The following is a 15235-nucleotide window of genomic DNA, read 5'->3' as shown; positions in this document are numbered from 1 at the left end:
TCCCAGAGGCTCAGTAGGTCGGTTCTTGCAACACCGGGATTGTGGGTTTGATTTCCACATGGTCCATATAGGCCTAATATGAGATTCTTTGGGAAATTTAGGAGCACATAGCCTAGACGGCAGCGTAGCCTAGTGGTTAGAGCATCGGACTAGTAACTGAGAGGTTGCAAGTTCGAATCCCTGAGCTGACAAGGTACGAATCTGTCGTTCTGCCCCTGAACAAGGCAGTTAACCCACTGTTCCTAGGCCGTCATTGAAAATAAGAATTTGTTCTTAACTGACTTGCCTAGTTAAATAAAGGTAGAGTAAAAAAATAATTAAAAAAAGACTGATGACATGGTTTGAAGTTGAGTGTTTAGTAAAGCAGGGGCTATATTTGAGACAACATTAGGGAACCCAGCTGAGCAAACATAGACCTTATTTCACATCCTTTCCTTTCGAGCGTCCCCCTGCATACACAGATCCTTCTCTAGGGTCCTGCCTGGTTTTCACATGCCCTGAAGAGGATCTGTGTTTGTGGGGATCAGCCACATGCCAAACAGATGGAGGAGACAGCTCAGTCTCAGCTGCTTGTACAGGCCTCTGGAGTCTATACGGGTGACTGAAAAACAGAGTTGAAAGAGGGAATGTTGTCTGTGCTGAATGACTGTGGAAAGGAATGGAATGCAGAGATGGTGCAATTTCATCGCAGTCACAATGAATCTGCACTTCCAAAAATTTAATCTGCACTTCCCAAAATGTCAAACATTACTGCTTTGCTAACTTAATGTACTGTCACACAATCAGGCAAGATGGGACAGATATGTCAACAATACCTAGGCGCCAGGTAGCCTAGTGGTTAGAGCGTTGAACTAGTAACCGAAAGATCGAAACCCAGAGCTGACAAGGTAAAAACAATTATCTGTCGTTCTACCCCTGAAAAAGGCAGTTAACCAACCCACTGTTCCTAGGCCGTCATTGTAAATAAGAATTTGTTCTTAACTGACTTGCCTAGTTAAATGAAGTAGTTCTCTTTCAACATGCCTCTGGGCCAGGTGACTGATGAACATGGTCATAATCGTTTTCTAGCACATCATTAATGTGAGGCTAGCCCAAGGGGGTTTCAGTGATAGTTTAAACAGGGAAAGTCATGGCGAAGAAGCCCTCGCTCTTAATCATTCCTTGAAATGCCAACCTCAACCCTCAGTTGCTAGTGGGCCTATCAACAACATGCATGCAATGTCATATAATAGATGCCATTTAGTAGACGCTTCTGTTGAAAGAGACTTAGTCATGCATGCATACATTTTATATATGGGTAGTCCCGGGAATTGAACCCACTATCCTGCACTTGCATTCTAGGCTTATATATGGCAGCTTACCCAATGTGCAGAACACATTACTTAGTGATGGATGTTTCAGTTGTGTAGAATATCAATTGTATCCTCATGCATTAGTTTAGTAAAAGTAAAAGTGTATTCATAAGCTTTAGGATTATTTTTTAGTTGGTAGAGGACATTGTGGACCATTCCAGATTCGGCATCCTTCAAACTGTTTCAAGAGGGGTGTGCCCAAAGGTAATAGTGCATGCACAGTTGCATTTTTGGAAACAAGTGCACCTAGGGCCATGCTCTCTTTTAATCTGTTCTGAAAAGTGATGCAAGGTTATTTTTAGCAGATGGTAATATTAATATGTTTCTTACTGTTGCAGGATTTCAGGTCGCGGTGAATAATAGGCACAACAGCCTCCTCATGTAGGTAGTGCATGCCCCTGGCGATTTGAACAGCCCAGTCGACAAGAATGTGTGGAGGTATCCTCCGACCAGTCAAAGCCCGGGTAAGAGTCCCTCCACGAGCATATTCCATCACCAAGCACAGGTTCGGCTCCTCAAGACAAACACCTTCCAGTTTTATTATATTGGGATGTTGTAGCATAGAGAAGAGCTTGGCCTCTTGTTTAACACCATCCGAAGTTGCAGTGATGTCTTCGTCAGGATCCTGTCGCGCTGCCTTCACAGCGACCTCTTGGTCCTTCCATGCCCCTCGGTAAACTTTACCGAATCCCCCGACACCGATTATTTCCTCTAAAACGAGTTCGCTAAAATCTATTTGGATGGGAGTACTCGGACGCTCCCTCACCCCTACCGTGCTACCGTCTGGAAGTCTGTAAATGGCAGGTTGATAGGTAACATAATTTGCAGGGAAAATCCCGACTCGATGGTTAATTTTACCCGTCCACCATCCTTCATCTCCCGAGATGGCAGCATCCTTCGAGAGGACCTCAACAACGTCCCCCCGCCGCAGACTAAGTTCGTCTTCTCCAGTACTTCCATAGTCAAACACAGCCGTCCACAGCGTTCGGGACAGGGGAGCAGAATGAGCCCAAGCTCTTGCAGTGGGGGAATCTGTCCAGGCATGCTCTCCCGTGTCTTTCGGTCGCCCATCACCGTTTGGGAAACCGCCCTTGGAAACATCCATTTCTCGGTGGCTGTAGCCGCACCATATAGGGTGCAAACTGTTGACGAAAACTCAAACGATCAAAGGACCTCTAATTGGAATGCTCGTGAATCGTTCAGAACGATATCACAAATGGGCAAGACGGTTCCAGCATGGTATTCCAAAGTCCTGGTAAAACGCGTTTGCTACTTTCATCTCTCCACAGGGAGTTTCTTTGTGGGTCAACTTTTGATAACTAGTTAGGTAAAACTAGCTAACTAGTACCTAACGTGCTATAAAGTTACGCTAGTTGGAAAAAACAAAGCATATTTATGTAGCTAACGAGCTACTTATCAGAAAGTGTACATTGAAGTTTACCCAGTCCCAACACGGACAGAGTGAAAAATAAGCCCATTACAGCTACTTAACTTAGTAGCTAGCAAAAAGTGCATAGCTAAATGTGCTAACGTTAGCAGCTACCTAATTTAGTAGCTAGCAAAAAATGCATAGCTAGGCGTGCAAACGTTAGCCTGAAAATTCAGGAGTTATGACGTTTATCAAGTGCCAAAACAGTACCTGCAGTCACATTATCGAAATAAACTTGGGTTAAACACCAGAAACATACACCAACATCAGGATTAGCTATATTATTGTTGGTAACTATGCTATTGCCAAGCTAAGTTTTCAGTTAGCTTTTAGCTGGCAAGTTTAGCTAACGTTAGTTGAATCGCTGTCCAAAACCTTTAGCTGGCTAGCTAACCCATTCGCTATACTACTATAGTAGTTAGCTAACGTTAGGTCAGCCCATTGACTGCACTGACACTTGAACATTTGGAGCATACATTCTGCTAATATCGTGTAACCAACAATGGAACGTTTTGTTGCGTTGAAATGATTCGCTAGGATCCGAAAGATATCAAACGTTTCACAACTTCCCTCAAAACAACCCGTACGGCACCGTCCTTGCTCCAACTAGACTTATCCGAACTATCTGACACACTATTCAGCGTCTGGCTGATCCTGGGAAGTATGCGAACGCTGCTCGAGCTGTTCTGTTCTACACGCAGATTGGTGAATTTAGCCTCACGTGACATGCCTGTTCCTATAGGAAAACGAGGAGGAGCCGTTGGGGGAGTAGTCTCCGTGTGCGGGAGAGTAGCCTCCGTGTGCAGAAGAGGGCGCGCTGTGATGGAAAATTATGCAATATTATCGATGATAGCAATAGTAGGCTAATCATGAATTACAGTGCAGCCATGCGTAAACTCATTATCTGACAAGCACCAACACGACATTCACATCTTAAACCAAAGAATTATTGTTTATTAATGATTCATAAACTAGCCTACATTAATTTGGCCTATAACTTAGGCCAGTAATGAACTGTCTAGGCCTATTTATTAACCCCTTTAGACCATATTTTTCAACAATTGCATGTACTTTTTAGGCCCTGTAAGAATTTTTTTTTCGTGGGTTTTGAAGAATATGGCTAAGACCTGAAATAGCTTAGTTGGTTCTAATAGCCTAATAAAAAAATCAATTGAAGGAATGTCAAGTAGTTATATATTAGTGTTTTATAACCACCAAAAATGACCAGTTATAAATAGGGCCAAGAGCTAGGCTTTAGCTCAGCAAGCTAACACAGGCCTGTGGCACACATTTGCTGACAACACGGCGGTGGTAGGACTGATCACCGAAGGGCGATGAGGCAGTGTGGTGCCAGGACAACAACCTCTCCCTCAACATCAGCAAAACAAAGGACCTGATCGTTGACAACAGGAAACGGAGGGGAGAGCACGTCCCCATCCACATCGATGGGGCTGTAGTGGAGCGGGTTGAGAGCTTCAAGTTCCTTGGTATCAACATCACTAAGGAATTAACATGGTCCACATACACTGTACACCCACACAGTTGTGAAGAGGGCACGTCAGTTCCTCTTCCCCCTCAAGAGGCTGAAAAGATTTGGCATGGGCCCTCAGATATTCTATAAGCTCTACAGCTGCACTATTGAGAGCATCTTGTCAGCAGCTGCAAGCCACCCATCCACAAGGCGCCACAGAGGGTGGTGAGTATGGCCCAGTACATCACTGGGGCCAAGCTCCCTGCCATCCAAGACCTCTACACCAGGCGATGTCAGAGGAAGGCCCAAAAAATTGTCAAAGACTCCAGCCACCCTAGCCATAGACTGTTCTCTCTACTACTGCACAGCAAGCATTACCAGTGCACCAAGTTTGGAACCAACCGGACCCTGAACAGCTTCTACCCCCAAGCCATAAGACTACTAAACAAGACTGCTAAATTGCTAATCAAATGGCTACCCGGACTACCTGCATTGACCTTTTTTTGCACTAACTCTCTTGTACTGACTCTATTAACACACACTGGACTCTATCCACACACCTACACATAGTTACACTGACACCCCAACATACACATACACATACACATACACACACACACACACTACATATGCCCACACGTGCATAGCATGTGCAGACATGCATACTGACGCCATACTCACGCACACACAGACACATTCCCACTCATCACATATGCTGCTGCTACTCTCTATTATCTATCCTGTTGCCTAGTCACTTTACCCCTACCTATTTGTACATAGCTACCTCAATTATTCATTATTCACTGTGTATTTATTCCTTGTGCACATTTCTATTATATTTTATATCTTTATCTTAACCCTGTATTGTTGGGGGCCTCCTGAGTGGCGCAGTGGTCTAAGACACTGCATCGTAGTGCTTAAAGGCGTCACTGCAGACCCGGGTTTGATCCCAGGCTGTGTCACAACCGGCCGTTTCCGGAGATACATGAGGGGGCGAAATTTCCTTGCCCCGTCGTGCTCTAGCGAATCGTTGTGGCGGGTCAGGTGCCTGCAAGCTGATTTCGGTCGCCAGCTGGAAGGTGTTTCCTCCGACACATTGGTGCGGCTGGCTTCCGGGTTAAGCGAGCAGTGTGTCAAGAAGCACTGCGGCTTGACAGGGTCGTGTTTCGAAGGACGAATGGTTCTCGACCTTCGCCTCTCCCGAGTCCGTAGGGGAGTTGCAGCGATGGGACAAGACTATAACTACCAATTGGAGAGAAAAAAAGTGGTAAAAGTACAAAATAAAAAAAAATGCATTATTGGAAAAGGACCCATAAGTAAGCATTTCACTAGTCTACAACTGTTGTTTATGAAGCATGTGACAAATACAATTTTATTTGACATACTGTACCTGGAGTTGAACCCAGTCTTTCATACCTACAAATGGCTTCAAAACGGCATACATAAAAGTATATCTTGTAGGCATATCTCATGGGATTTGGGTGACTTGTCAAAGACTCCAGTCACCCAAGTCATAGACTGTTCTTTCGGCTACCGCACAGCAAGCGGTACCGGAGCACCAAGTCAAGGTCCAAAAGGCTCCTTAACAGCTTCTACCCCCAAGCCATAAGACTGCTGAACAATTAATCAAATGGACTGTTTACATTGACACCCCCTCCCCCTTTGTTTTTACACTGCTACTACTCGCTGTTTATTATCTATGCATAGTCACTTTACCCCTAACTACAAGTACAAATTACCTCGACTAACCTGTACCTGTGCCACATTGACTCGGTACCGGTACCCCCCCTGCATCTAGCCTTGGTATTGTTATTTTATTGTCTTACTTTTTATTTTATTTTTACTTTAGGATATTTAGTAAATATTTTCTTAACTCTATTTCTTGAACTGGATTGTTGGTTAAGTAAGCATTTCACGGTAAGGTCTACACCTGTTATATTCAGCGCATGTGACAAATAACATTTTATTTTATTATTTTACTTCGTAAATACATTACCAGTCAAAAGTTTGGAGACACCTACTCATTCAAGGGTTTTTCTTTATTTTTACTATTTTCTACATTGTAGAATAATAGTGAAGACATCAAAACTATGAAATAACACATTTGGAATCATATAGTAACCAAACAAGTGATAAACTAATTAAAATATATTTTAGATTTTAGATTCTTCAAAGTAGCCACCCTTTGCCTTGATGAAGGCTTTGCACACTCTTGGAAATCTCTCAACCAGCTTCATGAGGTAGTCACCTGAAATGCTTTTCCAACTGTCTTGAAGGAGTTCCCACAATGCTGAGCACTTGTTAGCTGCTTTTCCTTCACTTTGCTGTCCAACTCACCCCAAACCATCTCAACTGGGTTGAGGTTGGGTGAGGCCAGGTCATCTGATGCAGCACTCCATCACTTTCCTCGGTCAAATAGCCCTTACACAGCCTGGAGGTGTCTTTTTGGTCATTGTCCTGTTGAAAAACAAATGATAGGCCCACTAAGTGCAAACCAGATGGGAATTGCGTATCGCTGCAGAGTGCTGTGGTAGCTATGCTGGTTAAGTGCCTTCAATTCTAAATAAATCACAGACAGTGTCACCAGCAAAACACCCCCACACCATCACACCACCTTCTCAATGCTTTCCACCGGTCTAATGTCCATTGCTCATGTTTCTTGGCCCAAGCATGTCTCTTCTTATTATTGGTGTCCTTTAGTACTAATTTCTTTGCAGCAATTTGACCATAAAGGCCTGATTCATGCAGTCTCCTCTGAACAGTTGATGTTGAGATGTGTCTGTTACTTGAACTCTGCAAAGCATTTATTTTTGTACTGCAAGATGAGGTGCAGTTAACTCTAATGAACTTATCCTCTGCAGCAGAGGTAACTCTGGGTCTTCCTTTCCTGTTCTTGCCAAAATACGGACTTGGTATTTTACCAAATAGGGCTATCTTCTGTATACAACACTGATTGGCTCACATGCATTAAGAAGGAAATACATTCCACAAATTGACTTTTAAGTAGGCACACCTGTAAATTGAAATGCATTCCAGGTGACTACCTCATGAAGCTGGTTGAGAGAACGCCAAGTGTGTGCAAAGCTGTCATCAAGGCAAAGGGTGGCTACTTTGAAGAATCTCAAATATATCATATATTTGAATTAGTTTATCACTTTTTTGGTTACTACATGATTCCATATGTGTTATTTCATAGTTTTGATGTCTGACGCTATTATTCTACATTGTAGAAAATACTAAAAATAAAGAAAAACCCTTGAATGAGTAGGTGTGTCCAAGCTTTTCACTGGTAATGTATATTATAGACATTATGTAAGCCTATTATTATTATTATTATTATAAGAACTCATGCGTTAATTTTGATTTGCATCACTGCAAGGCTACTGTCATTGACACGTTCCACATTTTCTGAAATGCATTATGTACATATATGCACGAATTGAATGTGAGACTGTGTTGTCCATTGGGACATTGCGTGATTCATGGCCTATTTATGCTTTATATTCAATCATCAGGATAGTACTTTAAAAAAAAAATCAACATTGGTTATTTAAAATGTTCGTCCCAAAGAAGTGAAAAACATTTAATGTTGATTTACAGTCAATTTTAAAGGGGAAATTACGTCAATAACCATAAGGTCGATTCAATTCGGTTCAGGATCAGCTCATACACCGCATATGAGTGTTAGTAACGCAGCACGGTATAACTGCTCGCGCTCTCTCAGGATTAAAACAGCTCGTGCTCTCTCAGGATCTGCGCATCTTGGACCCACGAAGAGAGGATTAGAGACAGCCGTCCACCATGTAAGACCTGACATTCGGATGGAATGATGCGGCGAGTAAATCGCGAATGATAGTTTGATAGAACCTGAAGGCTTAGATTTTCAACATGGTAGAGGCGTAATAAATGGGCTACATATGCACTGGTACATCGTTTGTAGAATCCATCGCAGTTGAGGAGGATGGGCTCGCAACTGGTACAGACTTTGAGTCAAGGGGTTTGGGCATCATTGACCGGAGGATGGTACCATGACCCGGACCAGAACAAATTCAATAACTCCTGTCACCTCTATTTGTGGATGTTCCTTCTTATGTTGCCACTATTACTACATTTGGTGAGTAAATTAAATCGAAGGCCCAGATCTTGTGTAGTCTAGGCTATAAGGTTTTAGTGCGCTGCCGCATCACGGAGAGCCCTTTTAGTTTTAACAAACACGGTTCTCGTGGAGAAACATTCCAGTCTCATTTTTTATTTAGAGCGATATTTTTATCTTCAGCACTGAAACTTTTCCGCTTATTTATTAATTAATTGTATTGGCAGAAAATGGAATTGTCGCATTTGGGACGTATGTCTGCCACAGTGATGAAAAATCAGAGAATTCCAAGCATTGTAACACTGACTACACAGCGTTCGTAAAGACAAGCGGCAGCACAGCTAAACCGTTTCTCCCTTTTGGATGTGATATTAAGCCTACAGCAGGCACTCATTCGCATTTGAGCCAATTTGTATCTAGTAGACCTAGGTCATGAAGGCTGTTTGGTTTTGGTTTAATTTAGTCAAGATAGCCTATATAATTATTTCGGGCAACAGATGTGGGCTCTTTAATGTGTCCCTTTATTGCCATCGTAATGGAATTGCATCTATTATCTTGCAGGAATGCTATACACTTATCAGACCTACTATGTTTCAGAATAGTACCGCTTGTCTGCATAAATAAATGAGTGGTTTCAATTAGTAAAAAGCCCACAAAGTTTGTTTCATAGTTTATTTAGAATTCATTTGATAAAAAAAGGTCCAACAACATATGAACTGTTCTGAAGACCAAAAGCCTTCTGGTTATTTGTGCAGATGTTAAAGTGATGGGGTACTGTCATTGTTATGTAATGGTGTAATATTGTCCCACCACTAGCCATTTTCAAGCAGATTAGTTTTGTCCTCTATTTCAAGTTCTTATTTTATTCTCTATATCATAGAATGTGAGATTGTGTCACTTCATAAGGGCCAGCATTTCTATTCTCTTGATTTCTCAGAAAATAGTTGTAGAAGTTGATAGGTCGACTTGTCGAATGACTCTTCTCAGAATGTAGCTGAGCCAAATGACCACATTATATGGGTGGAGCATTGACTTGTCAATCAGATCATCATAGGCAATAGTTTTTCATTATCGCCTTTGGCTGTTTGAGCATAATGTTACATACAGTTGAAGTCGGAAGTTTACATACACTTAGGTTGGAGTCATTGAAACTCGTTTTTCAACCCCTCCACACATTTCTTGTTAACAAACTATGGTTTTGGCAAGTCGGTTAGGACATCTACTTTGTGCATGACACAAGTAATTTTTCCAACAATTGTTTACCGACAGATTATTTCACTTATAATTCACTGTATCACAAATCCAGTGGGTCAGAAGTTTACATACACTAAGTTGACTGTGCCTTTAAACAGCTTGGAAAACTCTTGAAAATTATGTCATGGCTTTAGAAGCTTCTGATAGGCTAATTGACATGATTTGAGTCAATTGGAGGTGTACCTGTGGATGTATTTCAAGGCCTACCTTCAAACTCAGTGCCTCTTTGCTTGACATCATGGGAAAACCTTCGGCGATGTCATCTACAAAATAGCCTCCAACACCCTACTCTGCAAACTGGATGCAGTCTATCACAGCTCACTGGTCACGATAACAACACCCACCCGTAGCACGCGCTCCAGCAGGTATATATATCTCACTGGTCATCCCCAAAGCCAACACCTGCTTTGGCCGCCTTTCTTTCCAGTTCTCTGCTGCCAATGACTGGAATGAATTGCAAAAATCGCTGAAGCTGGAGACTTATATTTCCCTCAGTAACTTTAAACATCAGCTATCTGAGCAGCTAACCGATCGCTGCGGCTGTACATAGCCCATCTGTAAATAGCCCATCCAATCTACCTACCGCATCCCCATATTGTTTTTATTTACTTTTCTGCTCTTTTGTACACCAGTATTTCTACTTGCACATTATCATCTGCTCATCTATCACTCCAGTGTTAATTTGCTAAATTGTAATTACTTTGCTACTATGGCCTATTTATTGCCATACCACCTCATGCCATTTGCACACACTGTATATAGACTTTCTTTTTTTCTATTGTGTTATTGACTGTATGCTTGTTTATTCCATGTGTAACTCTTTGTTGTTGTTTGTGTCACACTGCTTTGCTTTATCTTGGCCAGGTCGCAGTTGTAAATGAGAACTTGTTCTCAACTAACCTACCTGGTTAAATAAAGGTGAAATAAAAAATAAATTAAAATAAAAAATAAAAATATATCAGCCAAGACCTCAGAAAAAAAATGGTCGACCTCCACAAGTCTGGTTCATCCTTTGGAGCAATTTCCAAACACCTGAAGGTACCACGTTCATCTGTACAAACAATAGTACGCAAGTATAAACACCATGGGACCACGCAGCTGTCATACTGCTCAGGAAGGAGACGCATTCTGTCTCCTAGAGATTAATGTACTTTGGTGCGAAAAGCGCAAATCTATCCCAGAACAACAGCAAAGGACCTTGTGAAGATGCTGGAGGAAACAGGTACAAAAGTATCTATATTCACAGTAAAATGAGTCCTATATCGACATAACCTGAAAGGCCGCTCAGCAAGGAAGAAGCCACTGCTCCAAAACCGGCATAAAAAAGCCAGACTACAATTTGCAACTGCACATGGGGACAAAGATCGTATGTTTTGGAGAAATGTCCTCTGGTCTGATGAAACAAAAATATAACTGTTTGGCCATAATGACCATCGTTATGTTTGGAGAAAAAAGGGGGAGGCTTGCAAGCCGAAGAACACCATCCCAACCGTGAAGCACGGTGGTTGCAGCATCATGTTGTGGGGGTTCTTTGCTGCAGGAGGCACTAGAGCACTTCACAAAATAGATGGCATCATGAGGCAGGAAAATTATGTGGATATATTGAAGCAACATCTCAAGACACTAGTCAGGAAGTTAAAGCTTGGTTGCAAATGGGTCTTCCAAATGGACAAAAAACCCACGCATACCCCAAGCATAAAGTTGTGGCAAAATGGCTTAAGGACAATAAAGTCAAGGTATTGGAGTGGCCATCATAAAGCCCTGACCTCAATCATATAGAAGATTAGTGGGCAGAACTGAAAAAGTGTGTGCGAGCAAGGAGGCCTACAAACCTGACTCAGTTACACCAGCTCTGTCAGGAGGAATGGGCCAAAATTCACCCAACTTATTGTGGGAAGCTAGTCGAAGGCTACCAGAAACGTTTGACCCAAGTTAAACAATTTAAAGGCAATACACTCAATTAGTATTTGGTAGCATGTAAACTTCTGACCAACTGGAAATGTGTTGAATGAAATAAAAACTGAAATAAATCATTCTCTCTACTATTATTCTGACATTTCACATTCTTAAAACTTCTTAAGGACAGACGTTCCGCTAGCGGAACGCCTCACCAATATCCAATGGTAGAGCGTGGCGCGAAATACAAATACCTAAAAAATGCTATGACTTCAATTTCTCAAACATATGACTATTTTACACCATTTTAAAGACAAGACTCTCGTTAATCTAAACACATTGTCCGATTTCAAAAAGGCTTTACAGCGAAAGCAAAACATTAGATTATGTCAGGAGAGTACCCTGCCAAAAATAATCACACAGCCATTTTCAAAGCAAGCATATATGTCACAAAAACCAAAACCACAGCTAAATGCAGCACTAACCTTTGATGATCTTCAACAGATGACACTCCTAGGACATTATGTTATACAATACATGCATGTTTTGTTCAATCAAGTTCATATTTATATCAAAAACCAGCTTTTTACATTAGCATGTGATGTTCAGAACTAGCATACCGGTGAATTTCCGGTGAATTTACTAAATTACTCATGATAAACGTTTACAAAATACATAACAATTATTTTAAGAATTATAGATACAGAACTCCTTTATGCAATCGCGGTGTCAGATTTTAAAATAGCTTTTCGGTGAAAGCACATTTTGAAATATTCTGAGTAGATAGCTCGGCCATCATAGGCTAGCTAATTTGACACCCACCAAGTTTGGTGCTCACTAAACTCTGATTTACTATTAGAAAAATTGGATTACCTTTGCTGTTCTTCATCAGAATGCACTCCCAGGACTTCTACTTCAACAACAAATGCTGTTTTGGTTCCAAATAATCCATAGTTATATTCAAATAGCTCAGTTTTTGTTCGTGCGTTCAGGTCACTATCCGAAGGGTGACGCGCGAGCGCATTTCATGACAAAAAATGTCAAAATATTCCATTACCGTACTTCAAAGCATGTCAAACGCTGTTTAAAATCAAGTTTTATGCTATTTTTCTCGTAAAATAGCAATAATATTCCAACCGGGCGACGTTGTATTCATTCAAAGGCTGAAAGAAAAAAATTGAGAATTTTCATGAACGGGCATCTCCAGTGTCACTGTTCCCAGGCTGACCACTAACAAAATCTCCTGCTGTTCTTCGCCCAGAGACAGCAGACACCTCATTCCACTTTCTGGCGCCTTCTGAGAGCCAATGGAAGCCTTAGAAAATGTCACGTTACAGCATAGATGCTGTATTTTTGATAGAGATGCAACAGAAGGAAAACAAATTGTCAGACAGGGCACTTCCTGTATGGAATATTCTCAGGTTTTGGCCTGCCATATGAGTTCTGTTATACTCACAGACACCATTCAAACAGTTTTAGAAACGTTAGAGTGTTTTCTATCCAAATCTACTTATTACATGCATATTCTAGTTTCTGGGCAGGAGTAGTAACCAGATTAAATCGGGTACATTTTTTATCCGGCCGTGAAAATACTGCTCCCTATACCATAACAGGTTAAAATATAGTGGTGATCCTAACTGACCTAAGACAGGGACTTTTTACTAGGATTAAATGTCAGGAATTGTGAAAAATTGAGTTTAAATGTATTTGGCTAAGGTGTATGTGAACTTCCGACTTCAACTGTACATTACATTACAGCCTCAAATAGCTCCTCTTGTGTTAAGTCTACACCCAAGATGAAGGGTTATGTTTCAGACTTCTTGTCATATTATTGAGGAAAGGGTGGGATGCACTCTGCCCAATGTGATGAAGAAGAATAAGAAGTCTTTTTGAATTATTATCATTATTTGGTCAAGATTGGTTTTATGAGATATTGAGGGAGTTGGTGTGTTCTTTCCTCAGGCTCTTCCGCCCACCACCATGGCACTTAGTATATACTGCACCTCAGTCACCATTTTCTTCATCACCATAAAGATGGTCAACTATCGCCTCCATGTGATGTTTGATGAAGGCAACGTTGTGACCCCAAGCAGTCTCTCTGATGTCATCCAAGGTGCAGAGAATAAAAGCAACACCTCAGATTCATGTCTTCCAGCTAAATTAAGGTGAGCATGTTTATAAAAACAAAATGTATAACCAATATATTCCAAAGTATATATAGTTTGAAGTAGTGCTTTTGTCTTGAAAAACGTCATCCTTTGATAAAGGAACTACCACAGATGACCAAATACTCTCTACATCTTTCCAAATAGGAAAAGCAGCACGGTTCCTGACAGTGTTGCCATGACAATGTTGACCAGAAACAGGCCGAATCCAGTCATCCAGGTTACAGTAAAACAGACAGAGACGGACCCTGGGTTGATTGGAGTGGTTAGTGTACCATTTTAACTACTCTTGAGCTACATTCTACCCCTTGTTATACTAAACTAAAATATAAATGCAACATGTAAAGTGTTAGTCCATGAGCTGAAATAAATATTTCATGAGCTGAAATAAAAGGTCCCAGAAATGTTTCATTCGCACAAAAAGCAAATTTCTTTCAAATTTTGTGCACAAATCCGTTTATATCCCTGTTAGTGAGCATTTCTCCTTTGCCTTGATAATCCATCCACCTGATGGCTATGGCATATCAAGAAGCTGATTAAACAGCATGATCATTACACAGGTGCTCCTTGTGCTGGGGACAATAAAATGGCCACTCTAAAATGTACAGTTTTGTCACACAACACAATGCCACAGATGTCTCAAGTTTTGAAGGAGTGTGCAATTGGCATGCTGACTGCCGGAATGTACACCAGAGCTGTTTCCAGAGAATTTAATGTTCATTCCTCTACCATAAGCGTCGTTTTAGAGAATTTGGCAGTACGCCCAACCAGCCTCACAACCGCAGACCACATGTAACCACGCCAGCCCAGGACCTCCACATCCGGCTTCTTTACCTGCGGAATCATCTGAGACCAGTCACCTGGGCAGCTGATGAAACTGAGGAGTATTTCTGTTCGTAATAAAGCCCTTTCGTGGGGAAAAACGAATTCTGATTGGCTGGGCCTGGCTCCCTAGTAGGTGGGCCAGGCTCCCAAGTGGGTGGCCCACCCATGGCTGCACCCCTGCCCAGTCATGTGAAATCCATAGATTAGGGCCTAATGAATGTACTTCAATTGACTGATTTCGTTATATGAACTGTTAACTCAGTAAAATCATTGAAATTGTTTCATGCTGTGTTTATATTTGTGTTCAGTATATATTATGGAATAGACATTTTTTGTTGTTTAATGAGCACCATTTCCCCCCTTTTTCTTTCCACCATCATCCATATCTCTTGCCCTTACAGGAGTGCCCAAAATCAGAAAACATAAAGAATTCTGAAGGTACTGTACTCTCATATGTTTTTAAAACTGGTCTGATTCCCTATAGCAGGAAATTGATTTTCTATTCTCAAATCTCACTGTGAGAATGAAATGTTCTTCCTGGAATGCATTGTATGGATGTAGTGATATATTGATTAGCACTCATTATGCTAGTCTAGGACATTATTCAAATTCAAATATGCTCAGATAAGCATGCCATCAGCTTCCAATAAATGTTGTCTCATCATGTTGGTTTTGCAAAGTGTTGCTGAGAAGACTAATATCCTTTATTGTTAGTTAAGAGCAGAAATTGTAACGACAGAGATGTCATTT

At 41.3% G+C, this 15235-nt stretch overlaps 2 protein-coding genes across 5 annotated transcripts in view; one reads left to right on the top strand and one right to left on the bottom strand.

Moving 5' to 3' along the window:
* LOC106610814 (mitogen-activated protein kinase kinase kinase 21) overlaps positions 1 to 3458 on the bottom strand; it is a 34922-nt gene extending 31464 nt beyond the window's left edge. The window contains exon 1 of one of the 2 annotated variants that reach the window (XM_014210420.2): positions 1683 to 3458. In XM_014210420.2, coding sequence (XP_014065895.2) covers positions 1683 to 2457 — 775 coding nt within the window. In that variant the 5' untranslated portion in view covers positions 2458 to 3458. The remainder of the gene's footprint in view (positions 1 to 1682) is intronic. The other variant, XM_014210430.2, reaches the window with a different exon arrangement.
* Positions 3459 to 7935: 4477 nt separating this feature from the next.
* Positions 7936 to 15235, top strand: part of LOC106610792 (pecanex-like protein 2) — a 97256-nt gene continuing 89956 nt past the window's right edge. For all 3 annotated transcript variants that reach the window (XM_014210398.2, XM_014210408.2, XM_014210383.2), the window contains exons 1-4: positions 7936 to 8366; positions 13458 to 13660; positions 13808 to 13925; positions 14887 to 14923. In XM_014210398.2, coding sequence (XP_014065873.2) covers positions 8214 to 8366; positions 13458 to 13660; positions 13808 to 13925; positions 14887 to 14923 — 511 coding nt within the window. In that variant the 5' untranslated portion in view covers positions 7936 to 8213. The remainder of the gene's footprint in view (positions 8367 to 13457; positions 13661 to 13807; positions 13926 to 14886; positions 14924 to 15235) is intronic.

Source organism: Salmo salar, chromosome ssa01 (genome assembly GCF_905237065.1).
Source record: "Salmo salar chromosome ssa01, Ssal_v3.1, whole genome shotgun sequence".
Taxonomy (NCBI): Eukaryota; Metazoa; Chordata; class Actinopteri; order Salmoniformes; family Salmonidae; genus Salmo; species Salmo salar.
Note: the sequence above shows the minus strand (reverse complement) of the source record. Positions and strands in the feature narration are given on the sequence as shown.